The sequence below is a fragment of the Colobus angolensis genome, unplaced genomic scaffold (genome assembly GCF_000951035.1).
Source record: "Colobus angolensis palliatus isolate OR3802 unplaced genomic scaffold, Cang.pa_1.0 Scaffold48, whole genome shotgun sequence".
Taxonomy (NCBI): Eukaryota; Metazoa; Chordata; class Mammalia; order Primates; family Cercopithecidae; genus Colobus; species Colobus angolensis.
The window spans coordinates 7751841-7774512 of record NW_012118265.1 but is presented as its reverse complement, the minus strand read 5'-3'; the positions used below and the strand labels follow the sequence as shown (position 1 = coordinate 7774512).

The following is a 22672-nucleotide window of genomic DNA, read 5'->3' as shown; positions in this document are numbered from 1 at the left end:
AGAACAAATACAGCGCGTGTCTCTAATCAGTCATCTTTAACTGGCCTCCTGTTCAATTGTACAAAGACTTCAGATCCCACACTGTTTTTCTGCAGCCTTACCCAAAAGGACTGCATCTATTAAAATATCATCAGTATTTCCTTCTTTATTGAAATAATACCTAAACAACTACCTATTTCTTTTACTATTACTGCAGACACTGGTTGTTGATAAGAGCTGAACAACATGGACTAGAATACTCACATAGACTTACTTTGAAGTACTGTGAAAATACTTTGGGTGAATTTCAAATGAACTTCTTTGTCATTCATCTCAGAGAAAAAGTCAAAAAGTGTCATAAAGACTAGCTTCTGAATGTCACTGCCTTTCAACTGTCAGTTGAAGAAATTGATTTTAGAAAGAATAAACTTTCTCTGTTATAGTCAGGAAAATAAGGTAATGGCTTTATTTACCAAAGACTCTGCGGTAAGTTTATATTGAGTATATATGGAATAAGAAAATAACATCTGCTAAAATAAACAGCAACAGCCATTACTTCAGGGCAAAAATTAAACAGGTTCTACAACTTAATATGTTCCATATTCTCTGGCCTAGTTAAATTTCATGTGTTTTTCCTTCAAAATTTAGCTTTAAGAATTAGTCAGGGAGGTTGAAATTTTAATATTCATACTACAAAAGACTTTTTAAGGTTTACTGTTATTTGCTTATGCATTAAAGTTTAGAATTTTAATTACCAAACAGAAACATATTTCATAAGGTAGATATGCTATACTATTATTTACATAAATTGTCATTTTCCGGTAATATGAACTCATTTCATAAAATAATATTAAAGCATGTGCATGTAAAGTAGTTTTTAAAGTCATATGGCATTTCAGTTTTAATACAGTTTGATTAAAATTAGGGAAAAAACTTCTGGAGAAGCAAGTGCGGGGTAAGTACTATTTTGTATGTTTACTATTATTGTAATTTACTCTGCTACACAAAGCAGAAACCAGAGAATTTGGCATTCACTGCTCATTATATGTTGGGAACAAATTCAGTTCCTCAGGACACAAAAGCATATTGATGGATATTTTTACTTTACTCTGCAGAAATTGAAGACAAGCATAGTTTTAGCTTTAAATGGTTTTCCAAAGAATACCAATGTTTTAACTTTGCAATTGGAAAAAGAGAAACAAGTACCTTGCAAAGGTCTTCAGTAGCATATTTTTATAGGGTACTAATAACAGCACACTCTGTTATTGAAAAAAATTAAATGAAAGACTGTTAACATAACCTAGATATTTAGAACGAAAACTCAGAATTGAGAGTAAAAACACATCTTTTTATGAGACATCAAAGCAAAGACTCATCTAATTTTCATTTTGCAGAAAACTTTTTAACACAAAAGACCTTACTTAGACCTTAAGAGTTTCTAAATAGGGGAAAAGGGTTAACATTCAGTCTTCTACAAAAGACAATTTTCTTTCCTAATAGTATCAGTCTTTTAATAGGGATGTATCTTAAATTTAAAAACAATTAGTATTAGATCATATTCTGTTGCAAATTAATGTAAGTTAATCATATTTATAGGTCTTTTTCTATTAACAAAGCAATTATCTATAAATTATCCTAAGTAACCATAGATTTGTGGGGGAAGAACCAAAAAAAAAAAAATCAAAGGAAATATGAAAATAAGCAAAGTATATACTATGTGTGATGTTTAGTTACGAATTAAACCTATTCATTTCTAATTGAAAGATGTTATCTAATACTCCATTTTTCATGAGATGATCAGGCTTTTAAGATAGCTGAGGTCCTTAAAAGACAAGGAGACCATGAAACCTGGAAGAGCTCATGAATTTGAGTCAGAGGGAAGAAGTTGGTACAGTTAAAGCAGAAAGAAGTAGAGTTGGAAGTCAAAGGCTTTTTCCCTGACATTGACCCAAAGCCATCTAGGCACTACCTAATTTTAAAGAATTTAGCTCTAATCATTCCATGCAAAAGGAAAGTGTATCACCCTTCTTAGGCAGGGTAAAAACAATCAGTAGGATTCTAACTTCCCACACACTCCTTTTAAGGAGGGTTAGAAAACAAACAATTGTTAGGCCATGGTACTGACAGAGAGTAACAGGAAGGTGTTAATAAGAGAGGCAAACCCTTTATAGCCAAAGAACATCAGAAAGATCCATGCACACTGTGCAGTTCCTCTTATCCTATTTACTTCATTTCTGTCCCAACCCACAGGCTCCTTAAATGTTTCTTTGTCAAAATTCTGACATTCGTCTTCTTTTTACTCCATCCATGCATCTCAAAAAAGGCTTTAGTGGCATTTGGGTGGAACAATTCATGCTCATCTGGGACTGCCCTACTAAGTGTAGGATGCCTGGCACCCTGCCCCGCACCTACTAATGTCAACAGCCCTCCATGTCTACTGGGGCAACCAAAAATGCGTTCCCAAGTATCTTTAGGGGGTAAATACCACCCAAACCTTTCCATTTCAAGGAAAGTGCCCTAAAACGCCTCTACAAATACATTGGAGGGTGTTCACCAACCACCATGGGTCCCAAGAACCAACAGCCCCTGGGCAGATGCTGCCAGTTGAAATGCTTTGGAATTTAGGAGCCTTGTAGAATAGGAGGCCCTAAGTGTTAACTGAAGTGAAAATTTTTTTAAAAGAAGAAAATAATTTTGCAGAGACATACTACTGATACATACACACACGCGCGCACACACACACACACACAGTCAAAATGATTGTTGTCCCTGCTGTTTTCAAACAGTGTCAACTTACATAAATCTTAGTGTTATTTATTGGCAGTCAACAACCTAAGCCACAATGAAGGGGACTAGACACCACACTGTTAATTTGGATGTCAAGGATGTTCTGACCACAAGCTATATTGAATATGTCATCACCTATAGCTATAATTTTTCATTAGGTGAAAGTAAAACAATGAAGAGAGCCCTGGTTATGACATACTTAACAATACCATTCTTACTCTGTAATATCTAATTCAGACACTGATCATTTATTTTATTCAAGATTTTATTTCGCATTTTCTTGGGACTGTAAACTCTTTCATGACTAATACATAAGCAGTTGTCAACACTTGGGTGTCACTCTTGAACTTTGAATTTCAAAAGGGCTGTATCTGAAATGAGCGTTTCAAACGAAATCAAAAACACTTTTGTAATGTAAGTTATTATGATATAGACACAAAGTTATCATGTAAAAGCTGAACATTCCTAGTTGAAATAGAACAGAGATCAAATTATCACAAAGGCAGATATCCATATTAAAGTATTGCATTAGAAGTGAAAACAAAATAAAAATGTAAAGAATACAGATATTTCTTTTTCTTTTAATGGAGGCTGAAAAGTATCTCAGTTTTCTTTTTTAAATAAAAAAGACAAAAATGTTCAAAATAGCCCCTTACTATAAGCTATGACAGAAATAAAAATTTTTAATAAAATCTTAAATGATTTAAATTTTGTGAATGATAGAAATTAAAGTAAAATTTTAGTCTATACTTTAAATAAAATGACTTATTTCAAGGTTAGCCAATTGTGAATTTGTCAGCCATATCCAGTGACTTCCCTCGCATTATTTCGGGCTCACATTTCTTACTGCTTGTTTCTCCTTTCCTTGTGTTTCCTTTTCTAACTACATTATGTTTATTGTAGAAGCTGAAACTACAGAAAAGTACAAAGACAGAAATTAAAATAGCTCATAATTCATTAAAGATAATTATCCTTTATGTTTTGATAAATTACCTTTCAAATAATTAAAATCTAAAACAATACAAAATCCCACTCTTTAGATCTGCTTTAAAAATCTAAATATATTAGAAAAACAGTCCATATTATTAAATATTCCTTTAAAGCATTTTATTGGTTATATAATCGTACACTACATAGGTATACATAGTTTACTAAACTAAACCCATATTACTATTACAGTTCTTTTAGAATTTTCTTTCAGTTTTCCTGACCTCTTAGAGTGATGATCTTTACATGCCTACTAACCATGAACTATATTAATACTTTTGTTATTTATCCTAAGGCTTTGTTCATGGAGGGCAGTCTGCTTAGGGGTACATACATACTCTACTGAAAAGGCTATAACATAATGCTTGGTATGAATGATAAGTATTCCATAAAAGATAACTAAAATAATAACTAAATAAATGAACATACACGTCCTTCAAGCTTCAGGGAATATCCTGGATTCTAATATTTTGGTATCTGATAAACTAAGTTATGTTCATCATTTCTACTTGTATTAACTTTTTCAGATAAGATGCCTCTAACAGCTTCTATCTTTCTCAGAGCAGAAAAAAAAAAAAATGCTAATACTTTTTCCCTCTCTTTCTTATCAAGCAGATAATTCTCTTTGATTAGCTAAGCCAAACTTACATGTTAACACTGCTGATCTAGTCAAAGAAAATATTCTTCTGTTTCAGCGAGCATTAGAAAACCTCTTTCCTTCCTTCACTTTTGTTGATGTAATGTTAGCACTTATCTCAAATTTTAAATTGTTTCAATATCATAGAAGAATATTATTAGTTTAATAGTATTTTCCTGACACATACTATGTTCCAGATGGCTCTTATTCATATGGAAAAGCTTATAAGAGAAATGCTAACTAAAACTATGCTCAGATAATCCTTCTTGCCTATCAGATTGACAAAAATCTAAAGGTTTGTTGACATATTCTGCTAGAAAGACTTTGGGGGAAGCAAGCATTCATCCATTCTTGGTGGTATTGCAAAATGGTACAATTTCTTTGAAGAAGAATTTGGCAGTATCTTACAAAATAGTATACGCATTTACCCTTTGATCTAGCAATCCTATTTCTAGAAAATCTCAAAGATAGAATGGCTAAAATATAGCAGGGTGTAAGCACAAAGAAAGACTCTCTGTAACAGTAAGACTGAAAATAATCCTAATGCTCATATAGATAGGGGGCTGGATGAATAAACTACTACACAGTCACTTGCTGGAGAAAGGAGTAAAACATCTCTATAAACTACTATGGAGTAACCTCTAACATATGTTGTTACGTGAATAAAGAGGTTGAGAAAAATAAGTAGAACATGCTTTCATTTATCTAAGAAAGGGAGGAGAATACATATACATAAACATATGCATATGTTTATTATAAAAAACAAAGATAAACAACTTATTTAAGAGTATCTATATGGGAAGGGAATAGGATAGAGGGGACGGAAATAAAAACTAAACTTCCTTTTTCATGTTTTAAGCTTTATTGAGGTATAATTGATATATTAAAAAGTACCTATTTAATACGTACACTTTGATAAATTTGGAGTGTCTATGGGCTTTGAATATATCTAGTTTTACAGAGAAAAATTTGGATTTTTTTTTCTGGCTATCTACTGAAACAGCCTAAAACCACTTAGCAATGAGCACCCCTGGTATTCACTGAGGTTTTAAAATACCACTTCATCTCAGAAGACACCAGAGCTCTTTGGGGAAATGGCTGATTCCAGGCCTGGAGCAGGAACTGTAAAACATAATCCTTTAACATCTTCAAATGTCATATAGCAAGAAAATAATAAAAAAAATTAAGATCAAAGAGGAAACAATTTGAGCATTAATAGTAGAATAAGGTGAACTTTACCACTGGAGTATATGAACAAATGGATGTACCTTTCCCTTTATAGAAATATTCTGGCTAAAAAATGAATAAAGAATGATAAATTAGAGTAACACAGTTTTGCAATCCTTAATGAATTAATGGATCTGGTACTGATCACCACCCATACATTATGTGCTTCATGGGAAATTCTACAGAACAAATGACCTGATTTCTTCAACAAATAATTCCAAGGAAAACAACATAAAAATGAATGAGGAAAGTTTTTTAATGTGCAGATATGCTATAATCTCCAGGATAGAGGTAAAAAAAAAAGTAATGGGCAGAGCAGTGTTTATAGTATGGTAAGATTTAAGTAAAAACAAGAAAAGAATACATATTTTTTCTTACATAATCATAAAGTATTACTAAAAAGATATACAAGAAAGCAAATGTTGACTGTGATTGTGTTTCAGGTGGCCAGGGAACAGTATATGAATGACATTTTACTACAGGATCTTTTGTATTTTTGGAATTTTAAAACATGTGAATCTATTACTTACACACACAAAAATTAAACAGAATAAAATCATAAAAGCATCATCATAAGTATGACCACAACGGTGTAGTTATGTAAGAAAATAAACTTATTCATAAGAGCTGAATAGTGAAGCATTTATAAGTAAAACATCCTATGTATATAGTTGGAAAAATTTAAGCAAAAATAATAGATAAGTAAATATGGAAAATTTTAACAACTGCTAAATATAAGTTTTGAATGAATAAAAGTTTATTTTATGATTTTATCTACTTTTCATGACGAAAAGTAAAGCAAAACATCTTAAATATAATGAAAATAAATATTATGAAATCGTAGCCAGATATTGCCTATAGAAGACTTAAGCCTGAGGCTTACTCTTTCTTTACTGAAATGGATAAATATCACAGACTAGCACCAAACCAAGGCCCTCTCCTTGATACAATCAGAAATAAAGAGCAAGTGAAGTGGGGAAAGAGAAGGCATAAAGTGACTTCGGACAGCTGTCTGCTGTGACAATTCATTACACACTGAGCATCTGTCTATCCACCAAACTTGAAACATATCTAAAATTTATTTCAAGGAACCAAGACAAAAGCCAATTAAATGAGACTTTACGACCTGAAATGCCTTCCTTTAGAGATAACAAAGTGTTTATTAGTATGCAACTTCTTAGCACCACCAAAGGCAGAGTGCAGCCCACTTACTTTTTGCTTGCCTCACAGACGTCTGTAATATTGGAGAAAAGATGGTGCCTCTCAGTTTTAGTCATTGTATCACTCAGTTCTTTAGAATTTTTAAACATTCGTATCAAGATCTCCAAGCTGAGTAGATATGAATGTTCAGAGGATATGACTTCAAAGATAGCCTGGTAAGAAGGACAAAGAAATGTATTATTAATTATTTTGATTAAAGAACTAAATATAGCTGTCATAATTTTGCTATAAGAATAACAAGATATTCCACTTTTCAAGTATAATATCTTGGAAAGTACAAAAAGAGAAGCATTAAAGAAACAACATCACTAAACTACTCTCTTCACATGATACACATTTACCCAAATCTTAAAAAATAATCACTATCTGTAAATATGAAAAAAATGAAAGCATGTGGATGACTTGATATCACATCCTGAGGTCATGCCTTTGCCAAGGGGTAGAATCTATGGAAGGAAGCTAGGGCATGTCATAAAATCTCAGTGTGACATTAATTAACCTTTGGGGTCATCTCCTCCAGTCCTGCTTTCAAAGCATGCTGCTTTAGGGACAGTAAGGATTTATGGTCCTCTCTTGAGACTCGGAGAAAATTTCTCACACCTTCCTTCCCTTCCCTCTTGTGTGTCATGCTCTTCCTCTCTCTACGCTTAATCTAATTTTAGTCAATAACAGCAAATATTCTGGTAGGACTGTGTCTACCCTCAAAAGGTTCTTATCAGCCACAGGAATTCTTTTATATAAACTCATGCAATTGAAAGTAATTCCATCTGTTCAACAAGTCACACTCTCCACTCTCATCAGTGTCTCAAGAAGGAGCAAAGGACTCTCTGCAGAGACTCTCAGTGGCAGGCACACAGTGGTTTTCCTGATAAGTACTAACGATGAAATACCAACCCACATATGTGGATAAGACTCCAACGCCCTGTGTAAGGAATTCATCTAGATCCTTAACAAAATCAAATTCAGATCCTCTAAAAAGGGATACAGGGAAAATGCAGGCCTAAGATTCACAGCCTTCCTGGAAAGCTCCCTGGCAATGCTGCCTTCATCACCCTGATCTCCAGGGCTCCACCCCTTCAAGTCCTTGCCCCAAAGAGCAGAGGGTACTGTGGCTGGGTGGGAGCAGGAAAGGCACAAGCAGGTGCTGATGGGTGCTCCATATTTCAGAAATCAGGTTAGAAGTGCTAATCTCAGTGTTCACCTCCACTTTTAACTTCTATAAGGTTTAGGGACTTGGGTCTTACTTAAATGTGCTAATCTAGCCTCAGCTGTGTTTCATGAAATTAAGTGACTTAAGTATCTGAAGAGTAAAGAGTTAAAAAATGTTAAGAGTCTCATTTAACCTGTATATTGCGTGATTTTTTCAATCAATACAATAACCCCCCAAAACTATACACAAAGCAAATTAAAGAAAAATTTACCTTCTGGACCATAAATAATGGATTTCAGGTGTTGATGTATATGATGCCTTGGAATGACTTAAAATATTTGCAACAGCAAAGACATTTTTCACTTCTTCAGTGGTGAACTATGCTAATTTATTAATGTGATTAAGTGTTGAGGGTTTTGAGAACCAAAAATTAATACTACTGAATCCAACATTTTACATAATTTATTTTAATTTGTTTTTGAAGGGCATAAACTAATAAAACCTTTGTTATCTCCAAAGGAAAACATTTAGGGTTATAAAATCTCATTCATTTGGCTTTTGTCTTGATTCCTTGAAATAAATTTTGAGGTATGTTTCAAGTTTGGTGGACAGACAGATGTTCAGTGTATAATGAATTGTGACAGGAGACAGCTGTCTGAAGTCATTTCATTCCTTCTTTTCCCCCACTCTGCTCACTCTTTACTTCTGATTACATCAAGGAGAGAGTGTGTAATCTAATCCAAATATCCAAACTGGGCAAAAAGACAAAATGAACTATTTATAACAGATCACAGGAAAAGGTAAATAATTGGTAGTTTATTATAATACGTTTAATAAAATAATTGCTAAAATATACTACAATAATACTATCAACTCTTTAAAAGCAAATTAGATTAGACTTGTTATATAGCAGGTAGAAATAGCTATATAGGAATAGAAAGTCTGAATAAATATTTTCAGAATATGATAGAAATAGGCAAGGTTTAAACATATAAGGTTTAAAAGAACAGAAATGTTCAAATGGGATTAATACCTTGGAGGAGCTTTTAAATTTAGCTACAAGGAGAGGGAAATATTTTTACATCACAATGTTAACAGTGAAGGAAAAAGTCCCATCTACTACTGTCCAGCATTGGAAAAATAGATAAAAAAATCTTTAAAGGTGGTGTTCATAGAAGAGAATACTATATGATGATTGACATGAATGATCTAGATTCATATGCGTTAACATGAATAATCTCAAAAATAACGTTGAGTGTAAAAAACAAATAACCAAAAAATATGCACAGAATAATATCATACCTATACATTTTCACACACATGCACAAATATGTGTGTGTAGGTTATACATAATTTTAAAACACAGGCTGGAAGTATACGTACCAGTTGTTGTCTCTGGGGAGGAAAGGAAAGAAATGGGACTAAGGAAGAGAATGCAGGCCTTCTACACTATCAGTTTTATGTTCTTTTTAAAAAAGGAGAAAAATTACAATTGTTATACATTTGTTAATTCTCAGTGGATAGGTACACCAAAGTTCTATACTATTATTTTTTTAAAACTTGGAAAAATGGCACTATACCGCACCCTTAAATTTTGCTTTATTCTTAATGCCAACCAGAAAAAAAAAAAGGGACATCCTTGTGTCCTCTGTGGAATCAATTTATATGCATGCATATGCATTGACATACACACACGCACACACACTAATATGCATGAAGCAAGATGGAAATGCTTTGAGAGCTTCACAATATTATTACAATATGCAATTTTCTCAAATTGCATTGATTTAAACTTCAAGTTGTACAACTCCATTATTAACCTGTTTTTCTTTTTTACTAAATAAACTTTTTATTTTGATAAAATTTTAAATTTATAGAAAACTTGCAAAGAGTGTTCAGAGCCCCCTGTATGCTTCATCCAGCTTTCCCTAACCTAGGGTATCTTACATAAAAAGGCTACATGTGATGATCAGACTAATGTGACGATCAGTTTTTCCATAAACTTCCTTTTTCAGTTCTAGGATCCAACGTTGGTTTCATTCTTTATCATATTTCTCTCAGTTTAAATACCTGAACTAGAGGCTTTGCTGTTTAAAATCAAATGATGTTGAGTGATGTTGAGATATTTAAAATTTTTTCTTTTCTAGGGGCTTATGTGTAGCTTTACTTTAAAATGATCACTTACTGCTCTTGTTAAACAAATACAATTTTCAAAGGACAACACTGAACAAGTGCCCACAAAAAGTGAAAACACAAGAGAGCAGAGACTGACATGCACACTCCAGAGCTCTAAAGCAGCTGCTCAACAGAAACATACCTCTTGTCTCTTTCTTTCCTCTTGGCTTACTGTCTGAGACAATCCATTTCTTTTCACCTAGGAGAAAAAGCAAAGTAGAGTTGACTCATTTATCAATACTTTAAAAGTTTTCTTATTATTCAAGGCATAACTCTATGCCCTTCAAAAATGAATTAAGAGAAACTATACAAAATGTTGAATTCATCAATTTATTATTAATTAATCAGCAATTATTTACTAAATATTTATAGTGTGTCAAAAAATATACTAAGCATTTTACACCCTTTTTCCCAATGAATCCTCATACAAACTCTAGAAAGCTGATACTGTTCTTTTCCCCATTTCACAGATGGGGGTAACAACTGAGGCTTAGGATCCAAGAGCACATAGCTAATAGGTAACAAGGCCAGGATCTGCATCGATGCCGGTCCAATTCCAGGGCTAATGCTTTTAGTCAACATTATTGGTTAGGGATCCCCTACTTTATATGAAAGGCACCCCATTTCTAAGGGTTGGGCTAGCATCACTAAGACCCCTTCTAATACCAAGTCTGTACCAGTTTTCATGTGTTTTTTTAGTCCACATATGTCTTGGAATGTTCTTAGCTTTATCCACCATCCTGACCCTGGGTCAGCCTGTCAGCAAGAATTCATGGCTAAAAAGGATTCTTTACACATTTTAATAAGGGAGGAGACTGGCCAGAAGAATGTAACCCTTCAGAGCTGCTCCCTTTGGTTAACCCTGACGAGGAATTTCACAGGATTTCCTGCATGACCCAAAGCCTGGCAGATAGATATACAGGTGTCATGACCACAATCTCTGCAGGTGAGGTCATCAGCAAGAATTTCCATGCCAGTGGCATCTCCACCCAAATGGGGTTCAGACCCAAAAAATCTTGAGAAGAGAATGAAACACCTGGGCTTAGGGATCTACACAGATGACAGCTAGTTTACTGAGGAATTAAGAGTACTTTGTCTGATCAACAGAGAGGGTAAACCCACAACTAAAGTACTTGCTCCTTTGAAGGGAAAGAGAAGGTAGTTTTGACAAAGATAAAGTATTAATATACAGAATTATAATCTTTCACTAATACTAACATGACAGATAGTAAAATATTCCTTTATAAAAAAAGCCATCAGTAAGGAACTAGCAAAACTATGGTGCTAGAAAAAGAGATTCTGGGAAGCATTCTTGTATTCTGATTAAGAAAACTGAAGGGTCGCACATTTGGGGAGCCTGAAAGTTTCCTCTAAGTTATGACAAAGCAGCTCCTCATCGCTGGCTGCCAGGCTGCTGCTCCTGGGCCTGTGCTCCTGTCTCCATCCTTCCATGCCCTGTAACAGAACAGGCTCTCCAGATTCTTCCTCCGAGGCCCAGAAGAGTCATTTTGTCCACCTGAGGCATCCTTCCACAGTCAACTTCAAATTAAGTAGCACCATACAGCAGGTGTCTGGAGTAGAAGGTCATGAACAGGCAAGAAGATTTCAGAGGCTGATTAAAGTGGAGAGATGAAACCCAGGAGGGGAGAGAATGATCTGAAAAGGGGAAGAATGATTTGAAAAGGGGACCCCAAGAAGACTGACAGAGAGCAAAGAAGAGACAATTGGGGGAGAATGAGAATGTAGGTGAATAACATCAAATGGAAATAAGGAAGAAAGAAAGGCAGAGAGGAAAGGAGGGAGGAAGAAAGGAAAAGGAAGAAAAGAAGGGGAAAGAATGTGTACAAAGTTTTTCATAGGAAATACCTCTGAAAATTCTCAAATTCAGAAACAGTGACCTTATCTGTAAACTTAAGTAAAAATCACTTGACATTCCAGGCTTTCTTAGCATGAAAAACATACGTTTATACCTATAGTCTTAAAATATACATCCTTTTTGAAGTTTACCAATTTTTGCTAAGAGAATCTAAAGTACTGTCAAATTTATCACATTTCTTCAAGTGTTTCTATGGTCTCCATTTGTGGGCAAGAAAATATAACATACCAGCTTCTAAAACCTATGAGTCTTACTTGATATATAAAGTGAAAGAAATTAAAATTGTACAGGCTCCTTTTTCTTATTTATTTATTTATTGAGACAGAATCTCACTCTGTCGCTCAGGCTGGAGTGCAGTGGCGCTATGTCGGCTCACTGCAACCTCCACCTTCCAGGTTCAAGCAATTCTCCTGCCTCAGCCTCCTGAGGATGAGGAGCTGAGATTACAGGTGTGCACCACGGTGCCTGGCTAATATTTGTATTTTTAGTGGAGAGGGGGTTTCACCACATTGACCAGGCTGGTCTGGAACTCCTGACCTCAGGTGATCCACTCGCCTCGGCCTTCCAAAGTGCTGGGATTATAGACGTGAGCCACTGCGCCTGGCTTCATTTCTAAAATATACATTTCATACCAGCTTCAGCTGGGTACAAATAGGAAGATGTAGACAGCCAAAGCAACACTCCTTTAAACACACAGACAGCCAAAGCAACCTCATTTGAACTTTCTTATTCCTCGCTGGTTTAAATTTCTTATTTAAATATGCCATCAACAAGCAGAACTGCAAAAGTATTTTTTAAAAAAGCAGTAAGAACTGGATTTAATGTGAGGTTCTTGATTTTGTATAATCCAGCCAATTCACAAAACTGTTCAAATCTGTGAATTCTGAATTTTAAAGAGAATATATGAGCATATGTCAATATCTTCAACATTTTAAGTGGATAGAAAATAATTCAAATAAAATGACAGTGAACAATACTACAGTTTTGACATGTTAAAAATATGAGCATATATCAGTGCCTTATTAAGACAGTGAATGCACAGAACTCGCTAATGTTATAATAGTTTTAAATTCATAATTACAAATTTACTATATAATGGATGCTGAAATTCTTGACCTGTGATCTTTATAACTGAAAAATTTTGCATGTCAAAATGAAATAGAAATTAATAATTCACTAAACCTAATAAAGAACACTAAAATTTCTTCTATGGATATGATACTGTCTAGTTAGACCCAAAATATAGGTTATGAAATCTGTAAAAGGGTAAGCTCCCAAAGTATAGATCCAAAAGGTAATTATTAGACACTCCAACTAAAATCATGCCGGTTTCCCTTTTGATACCTTGTGCTATAGTCTGAATGTTTCTGGTCTCCCAGATTCATATATTGGAATCCTAACCCCTAAGGTGATGGTATTAGGAGGTGGAGGTTTTCAGGAAGTGATTAAGCTTTGCCCCATGAATGGGATTAATACCCTTTAAAATAGGCCCCAGAGAAACCCCTAACCCTTCTACTATGTGAAGATGTAGCAAGAAGGCACTAAGTGTCAGAAAGCAGCCCCTTGCCAAACACCAAATCCGCCTTGATTTTGGGCTTTCCAGCCTCCAATACTGTGAGAAATAAATTTCTGTTGTTTATAAGCTACCCAATTTATGCAATTTTGTTATGGCAGCCCAAACTAAAGTACCTTGCAGGTCTGAGCTTCTCAGATAAATACTCTAAGAAGGAACAGACAAGCTTTAGACTGTGAGTCCATTATTACATTCATTCCAGTTATGCTAAGCATCTCCACCTTGCAGAGAAATGTGTAAAAGAACTATAAACTCTGTGTAATATTTATTGGTCTTTGACTCCACTAACTGGAATAGGTTATGAGTCAAGTTCTCTAAGCCCCATATAGATGCTCAAATTGCCATTTACACAGAACTTATCTACGGATGTAGCCAGTCCTACAGCTGTGGAGAGAACCAAGATTAGCACCAGTCCCTTGACTGATCAGATCATCATTTTCTGTGAAGTAAATAGGGATATTTACGTTCTGACACCCTCTTTGTTCTCAGACCCTCCACGACTTGACACTGTTTCTAAATGAATGTGCATTCCTTCTATTTTTGACCACCAGTTAGGGAAAACAGATGGGAAGACTCCAAAAGCCTCACCAACCAAAAAGACTCAAAAATGTAGCCAGTTAAAAATTACATTAGATTTACAATCCAAGATCACTCTGTCTCCATAAAGCACTAATTTATACTGAACACCCATTTGAGCTAAGACTCAATGGACTTTACTCATTTGCTGAAAATAAGCTTGCTTTTCATGTCTATTGGTGATTCTCTACTTACAGGCTTCTTTTCTCAAGAACTCAAATGGGAAGGGATTTCAAAGTGAAATTATACCACAGGACACAATCACTTTCAGGTCCTTTCTACAGACTCAATGCAACCTGAGTAGTCCCTGAATTACAAATGAGCTAGAGTTCTTTCACTGTAAATAACATGGGAACAGCAGCAGTTTGAGAGTATGCTTGAAATTCCTAAAATGAAAAATCTGCCAGAGTCCAGAAAGAGTGTCCTCTGTAACCAGACTCAATAGGCTCTCTTTAACCCCACTACATCCACAAGGAAAGGTTCTAAGACATCACTTTACCTAACTAGGTGCTGCCACAGAACACAAATTTCAAAGGGCCAGAGATCTGCATAACCAAACACTACATATGAGGTCAAGATGGGTCATCCTTTTGGGAAGTGGTGGGTTATCAGAAAGGGAAAATGCTTTTTTTAAGAAAAGAAAAAGAAGAAGGATAATAGCACATATCATAAAATCATATGCTTAATTCAAAAATGTATCAGGTAATATGCCAACGACATCCAAATTTATTTGTTCAGAAAGCTGATCTCTCTGCTGTCCTGTTGTTAAGCTTAATTCTGCAATCCTCAAAAAAGTGTTTGGATCTCAAGAAATAGCAAGTACTCAACCTCAAGCAGACAACATCAAGTTTGCTAAAATAATGGAAAACTCAGATAAAGCAGTCCAGGACATTTGCTCCTCTATGGCCTGCATCACCATCTACAGACAGAGCCAGGATTCCTGAATGAACTCAAATTATTTTAATACAGACATGAAGCTGAGAATACAAACTACAGATAAGTAATTAAATGCACAAGAATGAACTGCTGTGCTTTGTACATTTAAGAGATAAACACGCATTACTTCATTTGCAGCCAGCCCTCACTAGCTTGCTACCCATATCAATTCCTGATTCAGAGTTCTGGTTGGTTCTTAATTTATTTCTCAAACTATCATTTTATCAAATGTTTACCATGAACCAGGTACTGTTCCTCCCATGCATCTAAACCCTGTAACAATTCTGTGAGGAAGGCATTACTATCCCTAGTTTACAAATAAAGAACGGAGACACAGAAAAGTTAAGTCATTCACCCTAATAAGTGGAAAGCCGAGATTCAAACTTGGGTCTGCTTGTCCACCCCCAAAGCCTGAGCACTTCATCGTTGTAGCACACTGCCTTCTAAAACTTCAGAGCTTTTTAAGAGCTGTCCAAGCTACTCTTCTCCTAAATTAAGTTCCTCCCCCTGAATGCCCCAGAAACAACATCTCTCATTGGCTTCCTGGCTTCTGCTGCGGTGAAAGCTAAGCTGTCAGCAGGGCTCCCTGGTCATTTAACTTGTTGATTAATCCTGACATTTCTACCACCAAACAAATTCCTCTCTTTTACTTGTGGCTCTCTCTAACTTGCATTCCCTGCTGTGTGTGGGTTACTGAGCCTGGACCAAAATGTATTCTATCCCCCAAATGAACAAGAGATCCAGTTCTCATGTATCTATCAGCTAAATTAAGAAGAGAAAATGAGGTTAACAAATACATGAAAAGGTAATGACACAGAATTAGCAAGGACGAAAGGGAATAAATTCAGGGTAAAGGGCAATTCTATAATTTAACCAAAGATTATCAATTTTTAAACGTGCACTATTTAATAAAATATTGGGGAATAGACCAGACTTATAGCATGGTTAACAGCTGAGGGGTTGGGAATGGTGGTAAAGTCAAGCAGCTTTCAATCTTAACTCTTACGTTTATTTTTTTAATAAGGAGAATGTATTTCTTTTACTTCAGTAGTTCAAAACTAATTATTCTTAAAAACTTAATCAGCTTTAAATTTTGAATTTTAAATTGAAAAATAGAAACAAACACAGGATTAACAAGGGAAATTGGTTAAAAGAGCTAAACATCCACTTATTTGAGGAAGTAGTATGTGGGCTTTAAAAAGGTTGTTGTAGAAGAATATTTAATGACATAGAAGGTCATTCATAACACCGTTAAGAAAAAAAGCCAGGTGACAAAACAGCAGGCTTAATAACATGAAAACATATTTACAACATTAAGGGAAAAAAGTGACAAAACTATTACTACATTATTGATTTTTGCATAAAAGACAACCCCTCTCTCTCTGTATTTTTAAATCTGAAAAGTTATACACAAAAATGTTAATAGTGATTGAATAGAAAGAGATAGTTCAATTTTTTTTATTTTTATCTATTGGTACTTCCTGATTTTTCTGTAATAAATACGTCTTGGCTTTGCAATTAAAGCAACACTTTGAATAACGAAAACTAAAATACTACTTCAACATCCTCTCCCAAAAAAGAAAGAAAACTAGAGTAGGGCAGACAAGTAGAACTGTTCAAGGGTGCCAATAAATACCTCTATTTCTTTGTTGCTGCCCCAAAGAGAAACTAGAGAAAGGAGAGATGACCACCTGTAGATAAAAGAAATGAGAAGCTAAGGTAAAGGAGGCAATAAGAAAGAAAGATTTTAATCAAGTCCAAACTGAGCAATGGCTTATGAGACAGTGCTGAAAATGAGTGATGACAGGCCGATCTGCAAGCATGAGAGATAAAGGAGGAAAGGCCTGTTAAGTGTCTGTGTAACCGAGAATGACGCCACATACACATAGTGAAGGTATGAGTCAAGGGGTTAAGGAAGGTAGAACAGGTCTGAGGTTCCTCTCTTGCAGAAAAAAAGAATACCTGTTTCTAAAGATGATGCCAACATATTAGTTGCTATTTTATTTTTATTTGCTATTTTTGTAAAATGACAAGTGGATAGGAATGACAAACTCTGAAATAATAAGCTACTTAGAACAACAGCGACAGTGAATTTCTGAGGTTTTGCAATAAAAATCTAACCTGAGCAAAATCTGTTTCTGAAAAATGGATAATAGAGTAAACTGATGCTTTGCATTAGATGTACAAAGCAGAGTGGTTTCTTTGGACGGGAATTATCTTATTGTACGGAGTTCTGAGAAACAGACACAGAATTCCTATCTCTCTTCTTCCCTTTGCTACTATTAAGCTTTATTGGCCAGGCACAATGACTTACGCCTGTAATCCCAGCACTTTGGGAGGCCGAGGCAAGTGGATCATGGGAGGCCAGGAGTTCGAGACCAGCCCGGCCAACATGGTGAACTCCTGTTTCCTGTCTCTACTGAAAAGAAAAAGGAAAAAGCTTTGTTCAAGTGATTTATACCTTCATTACTTTCATTTTCTTTTTTTTTTTTTTTTTTTTAGATGGAGTCTCGCTCTGTCGCCCAGGCTGGAGTGCAATGGCCGGATCTCAGCTCACTGCAAGCTCCGCCTCCCGGGTCTAGGCCATTCTCCTGCCTCAGCCTCCCGAGTAGCTGGGACTACAGGCACCCGCCACCTCGTCTGGCTAGCTTTTTGTATTTTTTAGTAGAGAAGGGGTTTCTCCATGTTAGCCAGGATGGTCTCGATCTCCTGACCTCGTGATCCGCCCGTCTCGGCCTCCCAAAGTGCTGAGATTACAGGCTTGAGCCACCGCGCCCAGCCAATTACTTTTATTTTCTACTCTTCTGCCCAACTAGCCCAACTAGTTTAAGTCACATCCTATAGACAAAACTTTTCTCACCTTCACTTCACTGCTTTCTGTGATTCCAGCTGTGTCTTTCACTTTGGCATTCTGTCCTATATCCTTTCAAAATATCATTTAGACATTTCATTTGTATTGTCTTCTGCTCTAGGTTCTAAGCACCTAGAGGGTAGGCTGGGTTTTAGCCTTGTTTTGTTTGCCTCATTCACTACAATGCAGTGGAAAACAAATTAATTTTGGAGTCAGATATTAGTACTGTTCAAATTATAAGTTATAAACTGTCAGTGAATGCAAAATAAAGTCTTATGGTAAAGTGATCGTTATCTACTTAAATGTAACAAACAGAAAAAAAAAACAAAAATACTATAGTACACCGCAAGCAGAAGTATAAAGTAACTCCTGCCTTGTAAAATTTCTTTGAGATATATACACACATACACATGTACAAACACATACATTCAGACACACATACTGGTTTACAAGGTAGAAGATATTTCTTACCATGTTAAGTGGCTGATAAAGACCATGGTTACAATGTCCACTCCATGATGTATAAATTCACACTAGACAAAAGTCAGTCAGTCATGTTGTTTAACACTCCCATGGACCTCTACAAGAAAAACCATTCTACTTACAGCCTCTGCAACAGAAGCGGCCCCAAGGGACCACATTTTGTGCCACAGTATATCATGAAAGCCAAAGCTGACTGGAGCAGAGTTCGTTAAGCACCTGCCTAAATGACAATACATGTTCGAGTGACCTATTAAGTGGGGGCAAAGTAGCTGAGCCAATATACTCCCCTCTCTCTCAAGGAACTAAACTGGGCAACGAAACTGTGTCACTCACTTTGGTATTCTGGCCTACATCCTTTCAAAAATACAATGGAAGCTGGAAGAGTGACTTGAGGGCAGGACAGGGCTGTTAACACAGCCTCAAGTGTAAGTTACTAGAACTCAGAGGCCTGGCATTGTGACTCATGCCTGTAATCCCAGCACTTTGGGAGGTCAAAAAAAGCAGATAACCTGGGCTTAGGAGTTCGAGACCAGTCTGACCAACATGACAAAACCCTGTCTCTATTAAAAATACAAAAATTAGCCGGGCGTGGTGGCGTGCACCTGTAATCCTAGCTCCTCAGGAGGCTGAGGCAGGAGAATCGCTTACGAGAGGTGGAGGTTGTAGTGAACTCACATAGTGCCACTGCACTCAAGCCTGGGCAACTGTCTCAAAAAAAAAAAAAAAAAAAGAACTCAGAAACCGAGTATGCCGGAGCTTTCAGGCAAAAGACAAGCATAGTAAAAAGGGAAAATAAGCCAATTCATGAGACCAGAAAAGAGTCCACAGGCAGAGTTGCAGTCACATTATTGGCTGAGCACCTGGGAGAAATACAGTTCCTGCTCTTGCAGAGCCCTAGGTACCTGTATCCATTTTTTGAGGTCACTACAGAGGCTGTTTCAAGTAATCTCAAGACCTTAACCAGCAGCAGCATTTAACATCCTAGCCTCTCAGCTGACTTGTTACAAAGTAAAGAATTTGTACTTACCCGCGTGGCATTGTCCTGGGGACTACATAAACTGTATCTGAAATTACCTAACACAATCCTGATACACAATATGTCTCCTGCAAATATTTGGTCAGTAATTTAACTGCATGTAAACAAATCAATACTGTGATGATCCCAGAGCTAACAGCTATTCTGCAACTCAGTCTGCTCATTTAGAGACTTTGGACCCGGTGGATATAAGGGCTACCCATGGCCCAGGTGGGCACATAACAATCAGACTCCTTTGCACTCCACTACCAGAAGCAGGGTTTCTAACCATGCAAAGTGCAAATTGCTCCATTTTTGTATTATTACAGTTGGATAGGCTTATTCCCCACAAAGAGGGAAATAATCTGTGATTTTAGTTTAGTGTCAATAATACTTCCTGCTGCAGAAGTTGTCCACTGACTGTATAGTTCTCATCTCCTCAAAATAATAGAAATATAGATAATAAACATCCTAATATTAAGATATTAGAGTACAGGCTAATAATCTAGAGAATCAACAGGCTATATGTGCTCCAGATAAATTCACAAAATTTGAGTAACAAATTTTTAAGGGATTTATTCCATATTTAAAGATTCAATAGTAATTTTGAAGGTGACAATATTCTCCAATCATCATGGAGACCAACCACTGTGTGGATACGGCCCTGAGAAATAGCCCCATCTTTGGACTGAGGAAGGAGACCCCACAAGAGGATACATTAAGCTCAACAGGGCAAATACAAGAATCCCACAGATGAGTCTGCAATCCAAAGTCAGTATGAGAAAGCCTTTCTACGCAGTTATTCAGAACTCCTCAACATCCCTGAGTCTTCTCTTCTATCTAATTATACTGTATTGCTACAGACTGCTATTATTCCTGAATGTATCCCTTCCACCTCCCCAAAACAAACAGCTAGTTGAGAGTAAGTCCATAATTTAATTTGATTTCACAGTAAGCAATAACTTGGAAGTCATCAGAGTACATGATATACTTAAAAGTACAAGACTGATAAAACCATCACATTAGTGCAGGTAAGAGAAGAGGCCCAAGGATGAGCTCAGGGACCCTTCAACATTTAGAGAACAGAGGAATGAGGAAAAATCCACAAAGGTGATCAAGACGTTCCAGCTGCACTGGCCTTATCCCAACTCCTCTTACCCACCACCACCCTAAAGAGTCTGTGCACATGACATTTTATCCACCTCGGACTCTTCTATCCTGCCACTCCCAACTGTGCCCCACCAGCTATCATCCTGGACCCTCCAGACGACAGCTCCTGTCACCTCCTCTGACACCTGCTCTCCACTGACTGCACCTTACCCAGACAGATGCTCTTCTCTTGCAGCACCAATAAGTCCTTTACAGCGTCACCACAATAGTAATTATGCATTTATCTATCAGATGGTTTGATTGCTGACGTCTGTCTCGCCATTCAGGGTGTTTATAAGGACACAAATGCAAGGTGGAGTCTGTTCTTGCTCCATCTCCAGCACCTGTCATAGAGAGAACTTCACGCGGGGCAGGCCCTTGATGAAGACAATGAATTCATCAACCTCTCTCATCGATTTTCTACTCAATGAAATAAGAAGACCCTCTCTATTTGGACCCTGTTGTAGGTTTGCAGTTGAAACACCTGCTTTTGTAGTTATTCCCATAAGAATTAACTAACCGTGTTTTCATCTCCTCCTACTTTCTTGGAGCACCTGTCATTTCTGATCTCTGCCTACCCTAGGGCAACTGGCGCATACACCCCCATATCCCAACACTTCATTGTTCTCTCAGAAGAATCAATTACATAAATATTGGCAGATCTACCACTCAGTTGTCCTTTAATTACTCAGCTCCAACCAGAGTAGTTTTTTCCTCAATCTCTGCCTATATTTTTAGGAGTTATATGAAGTTCCAACACTGCAACTATTCAGATACAGCAAAACTTTTTAAAGTGATATTAACAACATGGAAACTATACTCAATACATAAAAAGCTACACTAAGGTGCTCCTAGTACTTGGAAATAAAGTTAAGAAAAAGATGCTCTCCAATTAAAACTGAAAAAAAAATTATTAAAAAAATTTACATGTATACATGTATGCATTTTTCTACAGAGAAAGCCTATGGCTCACAATTTTTATTAGATTCTTAAAGCATGTATGATACTCCCCAGTAAAGATGGCTAAATGCATATCCATCCTATGTATTAATGTAGAGTTATAACACTGTAGATCATGTGTCAATATGAAACGATTTATAAGACACATAGTTCAGAAGAGAAGTAAGCTGTGTAGTATAAATAATCTGTGTATTTACATAAATATGGGTAATCTATATTGTTTCCTTAAATGTATATATGTGAATTTTCAGAAGAGTATTACCAAATTGAGAGCAGCATATCTATGGAGAAGGGGATAGAGACTGGGATTGCACAAATGACCAAAACAGCCTTCAGTCTTATCTGAAATGTTCCAATTCTTCTTCTTTTTTTTTTTTTTTTTTTTTTTTTGAGATGGGGGTCTCACTATGTTGCCCAGGCTGGTCTCAAACTCCTGGGCTCAAGAGATCCCCCTGCCTCAGCCTTCCAAAGTTCTGGGATTATAGACGGGACCCACTGCACCTGGTCCAAAATGTCTGAATTATTCTCTACATGAAAGACATATTATATATGTCTTACATAAGTCAAGTTAATTTTCAGAAAATTTAAGAGAATACCATAATCTAATTATGCATAAAAAGCAAGACCACACACAGAGCCCAGTCCCTGGTTCAAGCTAAGTAGTCCCCCACCTTTATCTCTCTTAGCTAGAGTAGTAATTCTCATTAGCGTGTGTCTTAGTCCATTTTGGGGTGCTTACAACAGAATATCTGAAATTGAGTAATTTCTAAAGCAAAGTAATTTATTTCCTACAGTTATAGAGGCTATGAAGTTCCAGGCTGAGGGGCTACATTTCGTGAGAGCCTTCCTGCCAGTGGGGACACTCTGAAGAGCCCCAAAGTGGTGCAGGGTATCATATGGCAAGGAAGCTGAGCATGCGAACGAGATAGCTCAGGTCTCTCTTCCTCTTCCTATAAAGCCACCTGTTCCCTTCCCATGATAACTCATTAATCCATTAGCCCAGTAATCTGTGGCTGTTAATCTATTCATGCAGGCAGAGCCCTCATGATCTAATCACTTCTTAAAGGCTCCACCTCTCAATACTGCTATA

General features: G+C 36.3%; 1 protein-coding gene across 3 annotated transcripts in view; it reads right to left on the bottom strand.

Annotated features, from left to right (window-relative positions):
• The window catches only part of ARHGEF26 (Rho guanine nucleotide exchange factor (GEF) 26), a 138933-nt gene that overhangs the window by 99289 nt on the left and 16972 nt on the right, over positions 1–22672 (bottom strand). For all 3 annotated transcript variants that reach the window (XM_011958981.1, XM_011958980.1, XM_011958982.1), the window contains exons 5-6: positions 10306–10362; positions 6830–6990 (exon numbers count right to left, since the gene is read on the bottom strand). In XM_011958981.1, coding sequence (XP_011814371.1) covers positions 6830–6990; positions 10306–10362 — 218 coding nt within the window. The remainder of the gene's footprint in view (positions 1–6829; positions 6991–10305; positions 10363–22672) is intronic.